The sequence below is a fragment of the Rhinopithecus bieti genome, unplaced genomic scaffold (assembly GCF_001698545.2).
Source record: "Rhinopithecus bieti isolate Rb0 unplaced genomic scaffold, ASM169854v2 scaffold_6946, whole genome shotgun sequence".
In the NCBI taxonomy this organism is placed as follows: domain Eukaryota; kingdom Metazoa; phylum Chordata; class Mammalia; order Primates; family Cercopithecidae; genus Rhinopithecus; species Rhinopithecus bieti.
In genome coordinates, this window is record NW_016805697.1 from 3,334,847 (window position 1) to 3,356,992 (window position 22,146).

The window sequence follows — 22,146 nt, forward strand, 5'->3', positions numbered from 1 at the left end:
TTTTTTTGAGACTGAGTCTTACTCTGTCACCCAGGCTGGAGTGCAGTGGCACCATCTTGGCTCACTGCAACCTCTGCATCCTGAGTTCAAGCAATTCTCATGCCTCAGCCTCCCAAGTAGCTGGGATCACAGGCATGCGCCACCATGCCCGGCTAATTTTGTATTTTTAGTAGAAGAGGAATTTCATCATCTTGGCCAGGCTGGTCTTGAACTCCTGACCTCAGATGATCTGCTTGCCTCGGCCTCCCAAAGTGCTGGGATTACAGGTGTGAGCCACCATGCCCAGCCTCATTAATTGTTGAAAAGTTTTTCCTTCTACTGAGTTCACATGTGTCTCCCCTCTAGCTTCCATTCTTCTCCTATTATTATTCTAGCTTCATACCCCAGGGCCATCTTTTCTGCCTTACCACCCCTTATCCTATGGGTCTCATTGATAGGTGCTAGTTAGAGTACTGGGTAACTATATTTTGAGACAAATCACTCCAAAGAAGTTCTTGTTTATGTTACTTTAACTGAAAGTGAGCACCTGCTCTAGAATGAAAAGGAGACAGCAATTAAGAGCAAATGCTTTGGGGTTGGAGAGATGTAGAATTGAAACCTGACCCTTATTAGCTAGCTGTGTGACTATGGGGTGAGTCACTTAACCTTTCTGAGCGGCATCACATGAATACCTAGTTTAGAGGCTCTGTAATAGAGCTGTTTGAGGGTTAAACAAGAAAATGCATTTAAGACTCCTAGGCACAATGCCTGGCACACAGTAAATGCTCAATAAACAATGGCTTTGATACAACTTGCTATGTAATCAGGCCTTATGCTAGACACCAAGGGTGTAGAGATGAATACAACAGTCCCTGACATGTAGGACTATTAGTCTAGCAGAGGAGACACACACACACATACACAAACCAATCGTTTCAGAAGATCAGGCTGCAGATTTTCCCCAATCTGTTGTAACACCCTTTTCTCTGAGCGCATACAAACTCCCTAGAGCAGACAAGTCCCTGCCGAGATGAGGAGAATGGAATCAGAGAACAGATTCTGATGCTGTCAGGGCCTTCTAGGAACAAACCCTCTCAAGGACCTACAATCCCACTTCTAGGAGCAGGGACAGAAGAAAGAAGCCAACTGGTTCCTGGAAACAGCAGCTTTGATTGTGAGAATCAGTTTACCTCTGTGCTTGTGGCTATGGGCCTGTCCACAGGCAGGACAGGCATCCGCTTATGTAGCACCACTCTTTACACTTCCCCTACCTGCCACCTAATATGTGCTATTCTTTTATCAGAGGTAAAACTTGATGGTAATGGTTCTAATGAGTTCCGACTGTGCCATTTTGTGATGGGAGTCTAAGCCCCTTACCTGGGCATTCAAAGCCCTCTGGAATCTGGCCTAACCTCTCATCTCCTGCCAACCCCTTCATGCACCCTATGCTCCAGTTCAAACAAAAACATGGTCACAGTTTTCTGAATACGTCCAGAAAATTTCTACTCCCATGTCTTTGTTTTGCTGTTTGTTCCTCATCATGTCAAAATAAACTGCTGCCCATCTTTCTAGGCCCATACTGAATGCCACCTCCTCCATGAGGCCCAGGCACAAATGAGTCTCCTCTCCTTTGACTCCACAGAAGATACAAGGCAGTATATTTCAATGGCAATAGTTACACTTACCCTACCTCCCATTGCAGGCATCTGTGATAACACCTTACCTGCCCTATGAGTCTGTGCATTCTGGTGATCTCCATAGACCCCTGCGGCATCTAGTCTCAAAGCTTTATCAGGGCAAGAGCTCAAAAAAAAAAATGCTCTCTCAAGTGAAATGAAATGTATCATATACTTTATGCTGTGGATTTTAGCTTATTTTCTAAGAGCTGACTCTAACATGATGAAGAAGCCAGAAAGAATCATGCAGTTAAAGAGTATCTACGGATATCATAAGGGTGTCTGGCACCCAGTAGGCCAGATAAGTATTTCTTTTAAAGAACAGAAAAGCTATGATGATAGATTCATGTGTCTTGCAACTTCTTTTAAAATATCTATCAAATTATCAAAGAGGCATACTTAGTATGTACTAAGTTCTCTCTGTCTATCTAGTGGCCTCCAGAAGGGAGAGCTCTGCTAAAGGTCTCATGGCCTGGTTAGTGGAATATGTGGTTTTGGGCTCAGGACCCCAGATTTAGTCTCTTCACTAGACTGCAACTCCTGGCTCCTGCTTTTTAAAAGACTGACACGATTACTGTGGCCACCTGGAAGTTTCATAATACTTTCCCCTATACAAAGCTTTTTACATATGTTGCCCAAGTCTTAGTAAAATTCAGACTCATTCTTTACTGCCTTACTCATCTCTGAAACATGTAGATGGAAAGAAGCCCTCCCCTCTCCTCATGTAATGTTCTTCACCTTAGGGATAGCACCATTCACCATCATCTTCATTCTGGGGAGCATTTCTTGAGCATCCACTGTAAGCTACGATTCCCTACAAGATATCATTAGTTCCATTTTCCAGATGACAAACTCTGGCTCAGTGAGATAAGTACTTATTCAAGGACACACAGCTGAACTAAGAGACAAACTGGGATATCATTCCATGTTCTGGGATGTTTCCACTATGCCACACTAACCCAGAGAGTGAAATAAAAGCCGTGTGCTTGGCACAAACTGTTACTTTCCCTGAAAGGTTACCAAGCCAGAAAGATCACACAATAGTTATACTGTTGGAACTGGAAGAAATCATTTTGCAGATGAGGAAACCAGTTCAGAGAGTAAAGTAAGTTGCCCAAGGTCATCCTTACCAGTTTTTGACAGAGCTGGAACTTGATTTTCCATCTGAACTCAGAGCTCTTTTGAATGGACAAAAGCGGAGAAGGAAGAGGAGTGTGGTGCTCTTTGATCATTGACAGATCAGCCATCCTGACCAGAGGCTGCATGAGCACCACGAAGAAGTGAGTCTTTAATCCTCAGGGCCACTGATGTTTTAGGCCCGCACTGTCCCACAGAATTTTCGGGATCAGGAAAATGTTCTTTATCTGTGCCGTCTACTATAGGTAGCCATTAGCTACAAGCGGCTACTGAGCACTTCAAACATGCCTAGTATGACTAAGAAACTGAACTTTGAATTTTATTAAATTTTAATTAATTTAAATTCAAATATAAATAGCTATATATTGCTAGTGGCTGCTATGCTGGACAGAGCAGTTCTATGACCAGAAATAACACAAAATTATAGCATCTCAGAGCTAGAAGGGACCTTTAGGATCATTTAGTCAGACTCCATTGTGGGGCTGAAATCCCTTCTGCAGCATCCCTTATGAGTTCATCGGAATGCTTCTGATGATCGGAGCCTCACCACCACCCAAGGCAAACTTTCTACTCTGATATCTACACAGGTTCCCTTCCCAGATTCTTGGAATATAGGATCAAACTAACGCCTCAGGATCACTGCAGAATTTTCTTTCCTAGAGAATAGAAAAGCGACTATTGTGAGGTGAATTTGTGGGTGCAGAGACTTCTTTCCCATCTTTGTCATTCACCTTTAGACAATCTTTTAAAAATGTGAAGCTGAGAATGGGACATAAGACACTAGGATGGGTTGACCAGAGTGGACAAGAAAGGACCACTACTTTCTGTGATATGGAGTCCATAATTCTCCCAACACAGCCAAAGTTGTGCTGATTTTTTTTTTTGAAGCAGCTCACATCACACTGTTGGCTTCTTTTACACTTGTAGACAGCTAAAGCCCCCAGACCCCATTCCATGTACTTCTGAAAACCTGTGTTTTCTCAACCCATACCGGTCTAATTTCCTTTTCAGATGTAGACACAGGACACTATGAATGACCTTCAAGATACTGGGATTATATCACCTTCACTGAGCAGAGAGAAGAGGGGAACTGTATTTCCATCTCTCCAACTCCTATCCTTGTATTTGAAATTATTCACTCAAAGGAAGTAAACAGGGCATTAGGAAGCTGAGCAGCCAAATAAAATCTCCCACAAGAAAGAGAGGGTTGCTAGTACAACTGGGGTAAACGTGTCTCTGGTTTCCGCTGGCATTGCCACATGCTCTCTCTTGGCTCCCTGGGGATTCAGTGATCCAGCCGCCCCTGCTGACCTTGGCAGAGAACCATTCTCGCCCAGGCTGTGACTCTAGCGATAATGGAGGAGGAGAGAAAATGCCTTTTTATTATTAACAAGACTGAGGGAGGCAGTCCATCATTTCTGGGTGGGGTGATATCCGTCAGCAAAAAATGATCTGCTAACTCTCCGGAAAGCATTAAGAGCAGTGATAGGAGAAATAATTGCTTACGCTGAGTGCAAAGAAAAGATGCCTCAGCGGAATGGAGGCCCTTAGCAAGGCAGGTGGATGCAGGGAGGAGAGGGGGAGGCGCAGCTCCCCCACGACCCCGGCAAGAGAAAGAAGTGGGAGGGGCAAACTGGCACCTGTAAAGCTCAAGTGTGGAAAGACCCCTAGAGGCACCATTAGTGGTATTAGAAGAATAAAGTGAAAATGGAGAAGTGGTTAAGCAGCACCACAACAGGAAGAGGCGGAAATGAAGGAGCGCACTCTCCTTCCCAGAGAAGGAAGGTGTTTCCTTCTGAAAAGCTTTCCCTCACACACCTTCCCCTTCTCTACGCCTGCTGCCTCCAGAACTGGGCCGCTGCCTCATGGCTAAGTGTCTTTCTTATTCTCTCACCCGCTGCCTGCCTAAGTGCTAACTCTCATAGATTTGCTCAGAGTGGCAGGAGCAGCTCTTTTGCCCCTTCATCCCAGATCCAGTCCTGCAATCATTCATAATACCTGTCCTCTGGAAATATTTTATTTAAAGTCATATTTTAATCATTTGGGTAACAGCTTAATGTAATTATTAGAAAAAGGTAAGTCGCTAAGTCATTTGTGCACATATAATACAATAAAAAAAGGATGGAAATCGGCTGGGCGCAGTGGCTCACACCTGTAATCTCAGCACTTTGGGAGGCCAAGGTGGGTGGATCACTTGAGGTTAGGAGTTTGAGACCAGCCTGGCCAACAAGCTGAAACCCTATCTCTACTAAAAATACAAAATTAGCAGGGCTTGGTGGCAGGTGCCTGTAATCCCAGCTACTCGGGAGGCTGAAGCACAAGAATTGCTTGAACCCAGGAGGTGGAGGTTATGGTGAGCTGGAATTGCACCACTGCATTCCTGAGCGAAACCCTATCTCAATAAAAAAAAAAAAAAGGATGGAAATATATAAAAATGTTAACACTGTTGGCTTAGGAATGGCTGATATTGCCTTCATGATATTATTCTGTAAATACCAAATTATTTACAAAGAAGCATGTTTTGCTTTAAAAATGAGTGAATAAGGCTCCTAATAGAGCTGGTGGAAACCAATGTCTAAGGCTGATGAAAACCTACCAAGCTCTGGGTTCATCTGCCAAACATGATGAACTTGCAAGCTCTGGGTTCATCTGCCAAACATTCTATGTGGCACATCATTGATAGATGAACTTTCTTGGAACTTTCCTTTGATCAGATCTTTCGCTCACTCAAACCTTGCACAGCTCCCTATCTCCCCAACCTCAATATCAAATAGAAACCTCTGCAGCCCCATGACTGCCCGGTCCCACTGCTTTAGAGTTGGTCATTTGCATGTCTGTGTCCCCCATGAGGCAGGAGCTTCTGGAGGCAGAGCCAGCAGTGAACACTTGTCTAATCCTACTCATATTTAGGTCAAAACCCAAACAGGTGTCCCAACACTCCAAAAGGTTTAGGGGATGTGATACCAAACCCTCACATTCCATTTTGGATCACTTTTTACTGAAAGTTCTCAATGTAACTTGAACATCAATTCAAAACTTTGGTAAACATATTTCTCTTTTGAAGGTACTCATTTTCTTTGTTCCTAATGAATGTGACAGAGCTGGACCAAATGCAACTTCATGGAAGCGGTTCTTAGCAAAAGTATAAAATTACAATGTAAATTCAGAAGCTGTTCTTTTGGAGCCCAAGAGAAGGTCAGGCCTGGGACAGGCATCAGGTGTGGGGTCAAGGAGTACCAGGAATAATTTTTCAGAATCCACAGCCATTTCCAGTGTCTAAAATGATCCCTATTGGAGATAACTTTAAAAAACAAAGCCAGTCAGGCACAGTGGCTCACGCCTGTAATCCCAGCACTTTGGGAGGCCAAGGCGGGCAGATCACCTGAGGTCGGGACTTCACGACCAGCCTGACCAACATGGAGAAAACCTGTCTCTACTAAAAATACAAAATTAGCCGGGCGTGGTACTGCATGCCTGTAATCCCAGCTACTCGGGAGGCTGAGGCAGGAGAATTGCTGGAACCCGGGAGGCAGAGGTTGCGGTGAGCCGAGATCGCACCACTGCACTCCATCCTGGGCAACAAGAGCGAAACTCTGTCTAAAACACACACACACACACACACACACACACACACACACACACACGCACGCACCAAAAACAAAGCTAAACAAATAGCATCCCAAACCCCTAAATGAGGCAAGTCATCTCCACTGGGCTCAGGGTTGAAACACTAAACAATGACCCAATTTCCCAAGTGGGGTTCCAGGCTGCTCTGGAAGGCTAGTGAATGTAAGCCCATGGTCCATACTCCATAGCTCTCTGACACACATGGATGGAAGACTCTCTAGGGCACTGCCATTTCTGGTTCACCCAATTCCGAGGACCTAGCACAGAGCCTGGAAAGCAGGGACTCAAGAAGAAATGAAGTCAGGTCTGTCCCTAGGTTGATGGCAGAAGCCCTGAGCCATGTCTGTTTACTAAAGAACCTGGAGGAGACACACAATTCATTTGTTTGTTTTTTATTCTCCTTCCCATGCCAGAGAGTATAACCCATGTGTGCACAGAGCCAAATACACACCCACACATCCTCACAGAATGCACATGTTGCTGAGCAAGCAGGCAGTGTGACATTCCAACACTTACGACCTACTGCCAGAGAGTTATTTTTAAAACATTTTTTCTTACTCCAAGTCTTGCTTGTCAATTGTGTGATCCTGGGTATGTCTCTAAATCTCCTTGGGCCTCAGTTTCCTCACCTGTATAAAGGAGGTAATAATAGTACCTCCTGACAGGGCTATTTTAAGAATTAGAGTTGATGTGTATAAAGCACCTAGCTCCAGGGATATTTCAGAGATGAAATGATATCAAGCATGGAAAAGGGTTATAATAGTACTGGATACAGAGTGAATACTCATTATAAGTTAGCATTACTATTAATCTTTACTATTGTTATTTCAAGCTCATGCTAACACATTAAGCAGCTCCTCTTCTGAAAGAATCCTTCAGACCCCGTTTTGAAGCTAACTTGAACTCCACTGCTGGCCTGTTGTATGGCTTTGGACAAGTCACTTCACTTCTCTGAGCCTGATCTCCAAGATGTGTGGTGGGAACTTTCTCCCATTAAAGAAGTTATAACCCAAAGAACAATTCCCCTGGAGTCACCATCCACACTATGCATTGGGAGCTTAATTACACATCATGCTCTTTCTCTGCTTTGGTGCTGTGCTGATGCCTAGACTGCATGCTCCTGGAGGACAGAGGTCTACATTGCTCTCTAAATGCTGTCAGTATTCACACACAGTCACGTTAACACTGCCCCTAATAAAAGGGAAATGGATATTTGTTGACTGGGAACCATCATTTTTGGGTACCTCCTAGTACAGGTTGAGTATCCCTTATCAGAAATGGGACCACAGATTTTAGATTTTGGAATATTTGCATTATACTGATTCAACATCCTTGATCCAAAAACTTGAAATCTGAAATGCACCAATGAGCATTTCCTTTGAGTGTCACGTAGGTGCTCAAAAAAGTTTCAAATTCTGGAGCATTTTGGGTTTCAGATTTTCTGATTTGGGATGCTCAGCCTGTAGTGGACTTGTAATGAGCTATTCACTACCAATTGGCAAAACAATGTTTTCATATTTAAATTTGAGTTCATTTTGTTTTCTTTTGGTGGGGTGGGTTGGGGTGGTTTGCAAACTGCCTGTCAAAAGGTCAACTATTAAGTTCTGTTTGGCCCACCTACATAACTCTTAAAATTCTTTGAGTTATTTTCTAGCTTTTAAAAATTGGGAGATTGGCATGAAAAAAAAATCTAGATTTTCATGTGTATTGAACAACCGGTAGATCTGGCAACAATCTGGGTTTAAACAGTTAGCAGCAGCAGCAGAATAGCTGTCCTCTTTACTGCTCACTACAGTCTCCACCACTCCCTTAGCGCTTTCCAGAACCTTCCCTGAATCCACCTGTTAATCATTAACCTTCACAGCTTTGGAATTAACTATTGATTTGCCTAAACCTATTTTGTGCATTACATTTAAAGTAGAGTGTTTTGCACTCCAGAAATTTGAAAAGGAGGAAGAAATTCGACCAAAGTTCACAAACATGTACTAGATGGTCCTGAGATCTCTGTAATGTACACTTCCAAACAAGATACTTGTTTTTTTTTCCAGACAGGCAAGTTAACTACTCCTTCATACGAGTCAGAGTAAAGAGATAAATCTCATGTCACTTATCAAAGCAAACAGAAGCAGAAGTAAACAGTGCCCTGAAAGACAAAAGAGCAATTTAAAAAAATTAATAAATGATGAGACTATTAAACAGCACACAAAAGGGGTTTGTTTTGTCTTCCCTTTAATATGATTTTTATCTTAAACATTGTGTCCCTTTAGAAAATGGAAGAAAAGTTAATAAAGGAACCTATCACTCAAACTTAATTTTTAGTACAGCAAATAAACTGCTTTAATGAAAGGGCTGAAATCCCCAGGTTTGCACATTAAATTTTCATTCGTAGTGGAGAATGGAAATTATTGATTCAGCCGTGGCATCATGCATTTTGAGTCCTACAGTGCCTCAGAAGCCCACATTACCGCTGGGTGCAAATGTGTTGGCAGCGTTTTGATGCAGGTTGAGCACAGGGTGGGTGAGGGGGTGGGGAAAGGAATATAGATAACAGAAGGAGGCAGACTCACTCTTTACAGAAAGAAAATAATCAATGTTCCTTGTCTCTAAGATCCACTTAGATAAAGCATCTGATGGCATGATGGGTTAGGGGGTATATCTGAGACCAGAAAAGCCAGGTCTCCTCAGTCTTTGGGGAAACCATAATGGCCTTGTGGAATATTTAAAAAAAAAAAAAGCAAAATGGAAGGTTGATTATTTGATCCTAAGCCCCTGGAGAAGAGTTGGGGTTTCAAGAAAACTGTAAAGAAATGTACCTTCTTCAGTTCAAGTTTAGAGTATCTGTCAAGGGAAGAGTAAATGTCTGACATTCTAATGCTGAACTGGATAGCACAGAAAATCAATCAAACCTACAAATACAGCTCTCAGTCTAGTGTGGCCTCATCAAAGAGTCAGGTGACATGAGCATCCGGTCTTTACTTAAAGCATGAAAATAGGTATGTTTTTACTTTGAAAGAAATTAATCCTCCTGCCTCTCAGAGGACTACCCCATAATTAAACAACTCTTTGTTATTTCCTCATTAGAGAACTCATAGGAAATGATTCTAAGCCTAGACTGAGGCAGCCTGAATCAGGTCCATTTTGGGATCTTTGTGTACCAGGCTGTATGAGATCAGGGAAAGCAATCATCTTTAGAAATAAGCTAAACTCAATTGCAAAAGTAAAGCTGCTTAAAAAAGAAAGACAGATAATCACATATTCTAAAAAGAGAAAGGTTTTGCTTTGTTTTTGTTTTGATTACCTTCCAGCTAAGATTATCTTATACCAGTAGTCTCCTCTATCAGGCTCGATGTTGGAAAAGTAGCTTTGTTGGACTAAAAAGTTCTGGTTTTGTGTTTTCAGATGCTGAGAGCTGGTGCCATCTATAGATTTCCATTCTGGGAGAGGTTTCTCTTTTGTCCTACTTTGCGTCAGACCTGCTGTCGTGAGGATAAGAGCGCCCAGGAGACACTTCCCTGCAGTTTAATAGGCTATGAAAGATGGGGACTCATTAATTGGCTGGCAGCTGCCCCTAAGCAGGACGCTGCCTGGAGGTGGGGGAAGAAAGGAAAGGAAGGCCGAAGAGGAGGCAGGCTCCATCCACTAGACCACCACTGGCTGCCCAAGGGAATCCCCAAGGCAAACAGCACTACCTCCTGAAGGATCCCACAAGTGAAGTCTGAACTGAGAGTATGACTATCCAGCGACAGAAACTTAAACCTCCTTCTGGAGGAGCAGGCTCTGGGTTACCGTTTTTCTTTTTTGACTTAAAACAACCCTTCCTGAGATATTATCTACCCATCTAATTATTTTCGGATTGCTGAAATGTTACTTTTTCTGTCATTCCCATACTATGTTCTCATTGATTTTATTATAGTACCCATCCCTCTCTATTACACTGGTGTGTTTAGTTATAACTGATGCTCCCTTTTCGAGTCTCGATTAGGAGGGTCCTAGCCACCCTTTGGTAAAGCCAAGCTGCATCCTGGCACACAAAGCTTCCTGACTTGGCCCTGCCACCCTCCATCCTCATCTTTTCACCTTCCCATCCAAACTTAGGCCACACTATTTATATGCTGTCCCTGCTCACAACGTCTTACATTTTCACAGCTTTGAATGCGCTGTTTCCTCTGCCTGGAACAGGTTCCTTGCCTCAGCCTTTTCCCTTGGCTCAGCTCTGGCCATCTTTGCAGACTTAGGCTCACAGGCCCTCTTTGTGGGGTCTTGAATCCCAAATATCCCATCTGCCCTCTTAATTGGAGGTCTCACAGCTTGTGGTCCCTTCCCTCTACTCAACCCTCACCTCACTCTTCTGTAACACTCTGTGTCTCCCATTTAGTATAGTGGATGGTAAATGTTCTTTGAATAAATCAAGAACACTGCTTCCAGCCCCCACATAGCCTGGATTTATCAGATCAACAGAATGAAATTTAACCAGTGCCTCCTGAATCAGGAGCCGGCACATCACCTCTTACCTTTATGGTTTTGGTCTGGAGTCTGAGTCCATTTAAAGTGTTGATGGCTTTCTCTGCATCCTTTGGATCAATATAGTTAACAAATCCATACCCTAAACTCTGTCCTGTGGAAATATTAAAAAGAGAGAGAGAAAGGGAGAGAGAGACAGAGAGAAAGAGAGAGAGAGAGAGAGAGAGAGAGAGAGAGAGAGAGAGAGAGAGAGCATGCTCAGTATCTTTATAGAGGCAACACTTCCCACTGCAGTGAGTCAAAACTCTCCTTTGGCATACAGTTCCTCTTACACCAGGGTTTACCCCCAGATTGAGAGGTTTCTAATTCCTCCAACTCTTACTCTTGCTGGCTATTAAACTTTAGGAGCTGTGCAAGCTAAAACTGGGTAAGTGCCCCTGCACAGCCACACAAGAGATACACAACTGTCCACATAATCAGGAAGAGGCAGGACATGGTAGAGGAAAGAAAACAGGTGTGGTTTGTCAGAAGAGAAACTGGAGTCTTAGAGCTTTCACTATCAGCTGTGCAACTTTGTAAGGAAGTCATTTAATCTCTCTCCCCCTCCCACCTCCAATCTCTGTTCTGGAGATAACAGCACTTACCTTAGGTAGGTTTGAGAGAGTGAGAGATTGTGTACAAAATGCCTACCAAGTACATTACCTAGATTGGAGTAGGTGCTCAACAAAAGACAGCTATGCTCTGCTCAGGCCTGTAAAATTGAGGCAAGTGCTGGACACAGTAGCTGTGTCTATTGCCTCGGTCATGCCAGCCACACCCACACTCAGAGGGATATAGCAAGATTTGAGTAGCAAAGACTGGAGACGTGTATAGTGAAGGACGCAGGCATGGCTGGAATTTAAAGCAGTTGCTACAAATTGTTCTTTACCCTCATCATCCCCTGAGCCAAAGAACAATAAAGAAAAGGAGAGGGGTTTCTACTGAAAAGAGCTGGGGAGCTCCTAACACAAAGCTAAGAGTGCAAATACACTCTGAAAAGAGGATTTAGCTACTTTAGGTGAAGATGGCATCAACTTGTCTGCAAAGAGTGGTAGCAAGTGACAGGGCTCCCCCCAAGTGAAATAAAAATAATGTGCTTGCAATCGTGCCACTGATTATAAATAGTCCATCAGCTCTGCCATGTGTCATCAGCCAGAAATATCATTAGGAAACTTTACATTTTCTGACATACCCTTTAAGAAACACAGAGCTTGAGGTGGCTACAAAACCAGCTTGAACTTCCCAGGCAATGTTATTGATTTGTGGGCGGCAGCAGAGCCGAAGGGGAGGAAAATGACAGGACATCACATGTCAGCAAAGACTGATTACATAAAGCTCTCTTTGGAGTACTGGGGCCAGGGCTGGGAGATAATACAGCAAAAGCCTGCCATGTCCTGGTGACAGGAGCCCATTTCAGCGGCCAAAAAGTCTTTCCAACAGCTTCTGTTTTGCTGGTAAATGTCTGTGTTTGTGTTGGTTGTAGGAGGAAACCTGGGAAAACAAGTTGGGTTCTGGATGAGAAAATGGGCGACTTTGTTATAGGATGGAGCAAAGAGAATCACAAGAAAGCTCAATGGCATTTGACCCCAGATGGAAAACCCAAAATGACAACACCTTCCATTAGGATATTCCTTTGTTTTGGAAGAACAGGGTGAGAAGAAGAAAGACAGGGGCAAACTTTACCAGACATACCCTTCACCAGCCAGGATTAGTAACTGAAGAGGAAGGAGAGAATGCTGGGTGCACTCCAGCTGCTGGGACACTTCTCTTTCTATCTCACTGTGTAACTATGGTGTGTGAGTGGTGTGTGTGTGTGTGTGTGGAGGGGGCAGGGTGAGGTGAATTACAAGATCCTGCCATATGTTCCAAGAAATTTCATTTTGTAAATACAAAATACAGAGACCAATTTCATTGGTTTAAAATATCATTTATCCGAAATTTGTCTCCATCTCATCAAACCCAGCTAAATAATTCACCTAATTAAATACATTTTCATCATGCAAATTTCTCAGTCATATTTACCTTGCACATATGAGAAGCTTTAAAAATTGCTGTACTAAAGTATTCTTATAATCACTTTTTAAAAACAGTCATTCACCAAGTTGAGCTGCTTTTAAAGGGCACTTTTAAAACAATTATGTCAATATAAACCTTATGTATAAGTTCTAGGAAACTGGTCAGATGGTCTATCTATCCAGCCCAATTTAATTTGTGTAAAATTAAAATAAACTACGAAAAATATAAACAAAACACTTACCACTTAACAGGAAACATTAGACCTAACTCACATTGGAGTAGTACTTGATTTATTATACTCATGGAATATATGTGGAGGAATCATGCTTACTAGTGGTACATGCTCCTGACACACTATCCATCTTTCTAAAATTACTCATATGTTGATGAAAATCTAAAATAAATATAATGAGCATAATTTTTACATTCTATATTTTATTTTGTTTTAGACCTTTGCTTCCGGAGGAAGGAAGACACATTCAAGTCCTAGGAAGATTCTGAAGGTCAAATGAGGGAAAGGAGCCCTCCTGCCCAGCAAGATGTATCATGTCAAGCCACTTGCTTGTATCAGTACCAAATCCACCATCACCTTAGTTCCTGACTGCAATTAGCACGACTGTGTTATCACCTGCTCTAGCTTTAGAGCGAGACTGCATTTAACATCAAGAAAGAGGGTGCTTTTGGGAAAATGAAAAAATAAAAGTAAAACACAGATGAACATCATTTCAGAAAGGAAGAGGAAAAAAAGATGATGATTCTCCTTGATATAAAATAATGAACTGCAAGCTCTAAAACAGAACATTGCATTGAACAAGAGGAGGACAGAGGCAGAAAAACTTGCCTATGAATCGAAAGATATGAGATAGTCTGACACCACAATGAAACTACCTGTGGTTAGCCTAGTTCATGAACAGGTTTTCTTAACATGCTTCTCACCATCATAGGAGTCCAACTAAGTCTAATAAAAAATACTCTATGGATCTAAGCATTCTCTTTTAACATGCCCTATAGAGGAATAAATCTCTAAGTAGAAAACATAAAAACCCAAGATTTACTTCTTTTAGAAACTATTTCAGTAGTAAAGGAGAGGAAAATGAGGAAAATTTTATGTTTTAATTTTGGTGGCCGTATATTGGTGATGGGTTTTAGATTTGCAGTTCTGTATGTAAGTGCACCTAGAAAAAAGTAGATGAAACACATTCACAAAAAATAGAAACACTTTTTCTATGGGGACCAAGAGAAATGCTATGCTGGGAGGGCCTGAGGGATCTAGTCTGGAACCTGGAGCTAGTACGTATCTGCATTCCAGAAATAATATCTTTTTATTATTCTGTTTTTTTTTTTTTCTAAATGGCTACATCTTCTCCCTTTATCAGTAGCAGCAAGATTTGAGAACACAGGGATGGCAACAATATTTTCAGAACAGAAAATTAAAACAAACTGTATTTTTGTTCCCAATTTGTGAGTTTATTTTGATGGAAGGTGAATAAATAAAAAGGAAATCATCAAAGTTATGTTTATTGAATCCTCTTTATTAAAAAATAAGATATTGTGAAATTAAGACTGTCTCGAAAATTTAGAAACTATAGTGAGCATTTGGCCCCTTGGTGCCCAGGTGACCTACAACCCTTACTGTGACCAGTCCCTAATAATCCTGTCCAGCAGGCATGGGTGAATGGTCCCCAGTTATCGTGCATGGGCAGGAAATGCATTCTTGGCAGTTTGAGATGGAAACTTATAATTCAGAATGTACTTTCCAAGAGAAAACTGCTACACATAATGGCTACACTTTAAAGCACTTCAGAGTGTTTTGAATTAAACAGGTTTTTGTTTTTAACAAGCTGTTCTTAAATCTGAACTTCAATATTTCTGTTTTTATAAAGCATAGGCACATAGGCACACACACAAATACACAATGTCTCCTCTTACTATGACATGGCAACATCTTTATTCTGTTATAATAATTTGTATATCTCACTTTTCCCCTTAGAAACCAAACACATCTTCCCATAATAACTAGCTCATAAAAGTTTGTATCCTTGCACATAGTAAGTAATCAACAAATGCTTGATAAATGAAAGAAGGGATGTATGCATTTGTACTAGTCCTCCACTACTGAAAGCATATGACCAGAATGTTTGGTAAGTTTGGGGGGAGGGGGGGAAAGAGTGGGTACCCAGGGAATTAATTTTGCATTTGTGAGAAAGAGAGAACACAACAACAAACTGATTCTGGGGATTGGAAAACAAAACACAAACAAGAAATGTCCTGAGTAGGTTCTCCTCCGGTACAGATCAGATGAACAATAAAAATCTCCCTTATCCACCTTTCCACAGAGATTCTGAGTTTACAAAATGCTTTCCCATCCTTCTATGCATTTGATTCTCCCAACGACCCTGTGTGAGAGATAATCATCATTTCATAGATGTGGATATTGAAGCTCAGAGAAAATGGTGATTTGCCTAAGATTACAGAGCTAGATCATAGTTTGGATCAGGGGTCAGAAAACATGTGTAGGGCAAGACAGTAAATAGTTTAGGCTTGGTAGGTCTTAAGGTCCCTGACAACTCTGCCATTGTGTAGCAGCCACAGACAGTATGTAAACAAATGAGTGTGGCTGTGTTCCAATAAAACTTTATCTAGAAAAACAGGCAGTAGGCCCAATGTGGCCCATGAACTGTACTTTGCTGATCTTCTGGTCTAGATCATTTGACTTCAAATCCTGTACTCTCTGCCACAGCTAGTTACTCCATTTGAACTAAAATGTTATTATAATAACAATGATTCTGAGACCTGAAATGTATCAGAGTCTTTTTGAATCTGCTATGAAAAAGTAAATTATCTCCAGTAGTTTGTGTTAAGCATTTTTGTTATATTGAATCTCTAGAAAGTGTTGAGAGCATAGCTGGTTATAACCCCTTATTTTCCCAGCCATTCTGGATAGACGTACTTTTTCCTTGCCTTTAGGGTCCTGGGGATTATTCTGATCCTGACATCCTCATGGTTGATGACTGCAGTATAGAAGCCGGCCAGAAAGAACCTCAGCATTTCTGCACTGCCAATCTGCACACCTTGCTCTTTTGCTCTTTAAAAACTATCATTCTCCAGAAACCGAAAAGTTACTCCCCTCATCTGTAAAGCCCCTGAGGAGGCAGCCAGATGGGTAGCTGCTGTTGAAAACTTCTGAGTTGAGTAAGGAATTTTTATGGAAGTTAGAACCCCTAGCTCAGGATGAAATCCTGTTCTCAAAGCACATGATAAAATCCCCAGTCACCTCAAGATCACCTGCATGGCGATAATCCACATACTAGGTTAATTGCAGCCAACTCCATATCCTGGGACTCCTTCACTGCCCATTCTGAGAGGTCGTTCCTGTTTTCAGAAGCCTTAAATCTACTCAAACACACCCAAGAAAGGGTCAGATGAATGGTTGTTACTGCATGTATCAATGTGTGTGTGGTTCAAAACTACTTGCTGTATAACCTTGGTTAAGTCATTTAAGCTTTATCAGCATGCTCTCTTATCTGGAAAAATAGAGATAATTCCTTAATTCTCACAATCAAAGGATCACTGTGAAGATTATATTAACATGGGGACTAATAGCAGCTACAATTTTTTCAGTGCTTACTTTGTGCCAGGCACTGTGCTAACTGGCTTATTAATGTTACCTCATTTAATTCTGCGTGAAATGGGTATCATCAGGCCCACTGTGCAGATAAGGAAAGTGAGGCTTGAGAAATGTTAAATAATCTGTCCAAAGTCAACCAGCAAGTAGGCTCCAAGGCTAGGATTTGAATGAACTCCAGTCTGTTGGATATCTCAGTTCATGCTTTCTCTCCACAGGGGCTGGCCCGAGTGTAAGTGTCCAGCAGAGTGTCTGGCATCAGGCCGTTACTCAAGGGGATGCATTCACCTGCACTGGGGGTCTCTTCTCCTTCTTAACACACTGACTGGGGATCCGTTGGGGTTCTGGAGTACCTATGACTGTTCCCTCCCATCCCACCTCTGAGAGGCTTACAATGAGTCTTGGCTTATTTCCTGCAAGCCCAGTGTTACTAAAGCCAACTAGTTAGAGGATTTATTTTCTTTTGGTCATTCACACAATTTCCTCAAACTAAGTATGTGGGGTTTTTTGTTTGTTTGTTTGTTTTGTCTCATTCTTTCGCCCAAGCTGGAGTACAGTGGCATGATGGCATGATCACAGCTTGCTGCAGCTTCAAACTCCTGGGCTCAAGCGATCCTCCCACCTCAGCATCCAGGGTAGCTGAGATTACAGGCGCATGCCACCACACCTGGCTAAATTTATTTATTTATTAAGAAATCACGTCTTGTTGTGTTGCTCAGCCTGGTCTCCAACTTTTGGGCTCAAGCGTTCCTCCTGCCTCGGCCTCTCAAAGTGCTGGGATTACAGGCCACCATGCCCAGCTTACGTATGGTTTAAAACTTTGCTACTCAAGGTGTGGTTCCTGTATCAGCATCACTGGCATCACCCAGGGACTTGTGAAAAATGCAGATCTTCAGGTCACATCCCAGACCTACTGAATCAAAATCTGTACTTCCACAAAATCCTCAGGTAAGTCAAATGCACATGAAGGATTAAGAAGCATTGGTTTAAAGTATGACGAAAAACACTGAAAAGAAAGGGACTTGGAGTTGGTCAGACATGGGTCTGAATCCCAGTTCTTCAATTTACTGCTGTGTGACTCTGGCTAAGTTAAATTAACCTCCCTGTGCCTTGGTTTCTGGGGATACTACACACCCAACTCATGGTAACAGAGAAGGGAAGCTCTGATGGGAAAGCTCTCAGAATATCTTGGTGTATGCTATTTCTTTTTGTCTCCAAAATTTGCTTCCTTACTTTGCATCTTTCTGCTTCAATAATCTCATTTATAAGATGGGGCTAATATTACTTTTTTCAAGGGGTTAATAGGAAGATTAAAAGTGGTAATTCATGTAAAGTCACTGCCATATGACAGATGCTCAATGGATGTTTGGTTCATTTTCCTTCTTCTCTCATTCCCCACGAGATACTGTCTGACACTGCTGTCTATGTGAATGTTATTCCTCAATGAAACCACAACCTTCTTGAAGGTAGAGACTGCTTCTGATGCCCTTCTTTTACATTGGAGCATATAATATTCAACACACACACAAATCCCACATATAACTGGCACCTACCACATGCTAGACACTATGGGTAGACCCCAAAATAACCAAAAAATTGTCCCCGCATTCAGGGAGCTTATAATGTAGAAGGAAAACACAAGTATAAAAACTAATTATAGCCCAGCAAAAATAATACATATAATAGGTATTTTTCTTTTAAAGCTATATATAAGAACAGAGATCCTTGAGGAATTGCCATACTGTTTTCCATAATGGTTGAACTAGTTTACAACCTAGAACTTAAAGTATAATAAAAAAAAAAAAAAAAAAAAGAACAGAGAGAAAGTTGAAATTGAGTCTGACTGAGCAGAGTAGGGAAGGCTTCATGGAGGTGGAGACATTTGAGCTGGGCTTTGAAGATAAAGCAGAGTTTTGATAGAGTTTCCCTATCACATTGATGACATTCCAACTTGAGGACTGAATCCAAGTACTACATTTATCCCACAGATAATTAGTGAGCATGTGTTATGTGCCAGGCATATTACTAGGAATATAGAAGAGAACAAAATCTACTTGTTTTCTGCCATCACTGAATTTACATTCTGATTGGGATTGAGGGAGATGGACAAGAACTACATAAATAAAATATAATGTTTGTCAGATGATAGTGAGTTGTAGGGAGAAAATAAAGCAGAGAAGAAGGAAAGGCAGTGTAGGGGGTGGAGTTGTGATTTTTAAATAGGTATGATAGTTAATACTGAGTGTCAACTTGATTAGATTGAAGGATACAAACTATTGATCCTGGGCGTGTCTGGGAAGGTGTTGCCAAAAGAGATTAACATTTGAGTCAGTGAGCTGGGGAAGGGAGATCCACCCTTAACCTGGTGGGCACCATCTAAAGAGCTGCCAGTGATATAAAGCAGGCAGAAAAATGAGAAAAGGAGAGACATGCCTAGCCTCCCAGAGATCCAGCATCTTTCTCCCATGCTGGACGCTTCCTGCCCTTGAACATTGGACTCCAGGTTCTTCAGTTCTGGGACTCAGACTGGCTCTCCTTGCTCCTCAGCTTTCAGACAACCTATTGTGGGACCCTGTGATCATGTAAGTTAATACTTAATAAACTCCCCTTTATATATATACACATATATATGTGTGTGTGTGTGGTGTGTGTGTATATATATATATATCTCCTATCGGTTCTATCCCTCTAGAGAACCCTGACTAATACAGATTTTGGTACCAGGAGTGTTTCTAGAGGAACAGAATATTAAGGATGAAGTTCTTTAATTAGTTTTGGGGTTTTTGGAGTTGGCTGCTTAATATGATTAGACCCCAAAGTGCTAAGGACTCTACTTCTAATAGTACGGAGAACACTGATAGTCTTTGCCGTGAACTGTTTAGAGCGTTATGCAAAATAAATGCATTGGATACTCCTGATTCACCGCTCATGAGAGGCAAGGAGTTTAGTGACTCTATACATAAGACCTTTGACTGTATGTGGCGAAACAAGGGGCATAATGAAGCAGGTTGGTTGCTCCTAAGTTCAGTGGACAAAGCGATGAAAGAAAATGATGAACTCAGGGATTCTGTCTTCCAGCTTCAGAAGTAGATACTGAGCTTCAAATCTGCTAAGACTGCCTTGAGTGAGAGTCTTATGTCTTGTAGAGAAAGAGCTGAAATTGTGGAAAAACAGACACGAGCTCTTCTCATGTGAGTGGCTGACCTTCAACTAAAGATGCATGCACAGCCTCACCAGGTGTCTACTGTTAAAGTGAGGGCATTGATTGGAAAAGAATGGGACCCTGAAACTTGGAATGGGGATGTGTGGGAGGATCCTAAAGAAGCTGGGGACACTCCTGCCACCCTGATGAAGCAGGGGACACTCTTGCCACCCTGCCTTCTCTTCCCCAGCTTGTGCCAATGGCCTCATGGGGAGTTCCCTATGATCAGTTGACAGGGGAAGAGAAAACAAGGGCCTGGTTTACAGATGGTTCTGCATGATATGCTGGCACCACCTGAGAGTGGACAGCTGTTGCACTACAGCCCCTTTCTAGGACATCCCTGAAGGACCGCAGTGAAGGGAAATCTTTCCAGTGGGCAGAACTTTGAGCAGTGCACCTGGGTGTGCACTTTGCATGGAAGGAGAAATGGCCACATGTGCAATTATATATGACTCATGGGCTGTAGCCAATGGTTTGGCTGGATGGTCAGGGACTTTGAAGAAGCATGATTGGAAAATTGGTGACAAAGAAATCTGGAGAGAGGTATGTGGATGGATTTCTCTGAGTGGTCAAAAACTGTGAAGATATTTGCATCCTGTGTGAGTTCTCACCAATGGGTAACTTCAGCAGAGGAGGATTTTAATAATCAAGTGGATAGAATGTGGACACCACTCAGCCTCTTTCCCCAGCCACCCCGGTTGTCGCCCAGTGGGCCCATGAACAAAGTGGCCATGGTGGCAGGGATGGAGGTTATGCATGGGCTCAGCAACACGGACTTCCACTCACCAAGGGTGACCTGGCTACAGGCACTGCTGAGTGCCTAATTGGCCAGCAGCAGAGACCAACATCGAGCCCTTGATATGACACCATTCCTCGGGGTGATTAGCCAGCCACCTGGTGGCAGGTTGATTACATTAGACCTCTTCCATCATGGAAAGGGCAGAGGTTTGTCCTTACTGGAATAGACACTTACTTCAGATATGGGTTTGCCCATCCTGCACACAATGCTTCTGCTAAGACAATCATCCGTGGATTCATGGAATGCCTTATCCACCATCATAGTATTCCACACAGCATTGCCTCTTAACAAAGCACTCACTTTATTGCTAAAGAAGTACAGCAGTGGGCTCATGCTCATGGAATTCCACTGATATTACCATGTTCCCCATCATCCTGAAGTGGCTGGATTGATAGAATGATGAAATGGCCTTTTGAAGTCACAATTACAAAACCAACTAGGTGACAATATTTTGCAGGGCTGGGGCAGAGTTCTCCAGAAGGCTGNGCAGAGACCAACATCGAGCCCTTGATATGACACCATTCCTCGGGGTGATTAGCCAGCCACCTGGTGGCAGGTTGATTACATTAGACCTCTTCCATCATGGAAAGGGCAGAGGTTTGTCCTTACTGGAATAGACACTTACTTCAGATATGGGTTTGCCCATCCTGCACACAATGCTTCTGCTAAGACAATCATCCGTGGATTCATGGAATGCCTTATCCACCATCATAGTATTCCACACAGCATTGCCTCTTAACAAAGCACTCACTTTATTGCTAAAGAAGTACAGCAGTGGGCTCATGCTCATGGAATTCCACTGATATTACCATGTTCCCCATCATCCTGAAGTGGCTGGATTGATAGAATGATGAAATGGCCTTTTGAAGTCACAATTACAAAACCAACTAGGTGACAATATTTTGCAGGGCTGGGGCAGAGTTCTCCAGAAGGCTGTGTATGCTCTGAATCAGTGTCCAATATGTGGTACTATTTCTCCCATAGCCAGGATTCACGGGTCCGGGAATCAAGGGGTGGAAATGGAAGTGGCACCACTCACCATCACCCCTAGTGATCCACTAGCAAAATTTTTGTTTCCTGTTCCTGCAACATCACGTTCTGCTGCCCTAGATGTCTTAGTTCCAGAGGGAGGAACATACTGCCACAGGAAACACAATAACGATTCCATTAAACTGGAAGTTAAGATCGCTGCCTGGATACTTTGGGCTCCTCCTACCTTTTTTTTTTTTAATTTAATTTAATTTATTTATTTATTTTTATTATACTTTAAGTTCCAGGGTACATGTGCATAATGTGCAGGTTTGTTACATATGTATACATGTGCCGTGTTGGTGTGCTGCACCCATCAACTTGTCAGCACCCATCAATTCGTCATTTATATCAGGTATAACTCCCAATGCAATCCCTCCCCCCTCCCCCCTCCCCATGATAGGCCCCGATGTGTGATGTTCCCCTTCCCGAGTCCAAGTGATGTCATTGTTCAGTTCCCACCTATGAGTGAGAACATGCGGTGTTTGGTTTTCTGTTCTTGTGATAGTTTGCTAAGAATAATGGTTTCCAGCTGCATCCATGTCCCTACAAAGGA

The 22,146-nt window shown here is 42.4% G+C and overlaps 1 protein-coding gene across 10 annotated transcripts in view; it reads right to left on the minus strand.

Annotated features, from left to right (window-relative positions):
- The window catches only part of ELAVL4 (ELAV like RNA binding protein 4), a 98,914-nt gene that overhangs the window by 13,823 nt on the left and 62,945 nt on the right, over positions 1 to 22,146 (minus strand). For 7 of the 10 annotated variants that reach the window (XM_017873560.1, XM_017873561.1, XM_017873564.1 and 4 more), the window contains exon 3: positions 10,931 to 11,034. In XM_017873560.1, the coding sequence (XP_017729049.1) occupies positions 10,931 to 11,034 (104 nt within the window). Of the gene's footprint in view, positions 1 to 6,795; positions 8,563 to 10,930; positions 11,035 to 22,146 lie in introns of those variants that run through there. The other 3 variants (XM_017873568.1, XM_017873567.1, XM_017873569.1) reach the window with 1 other exon arrangement.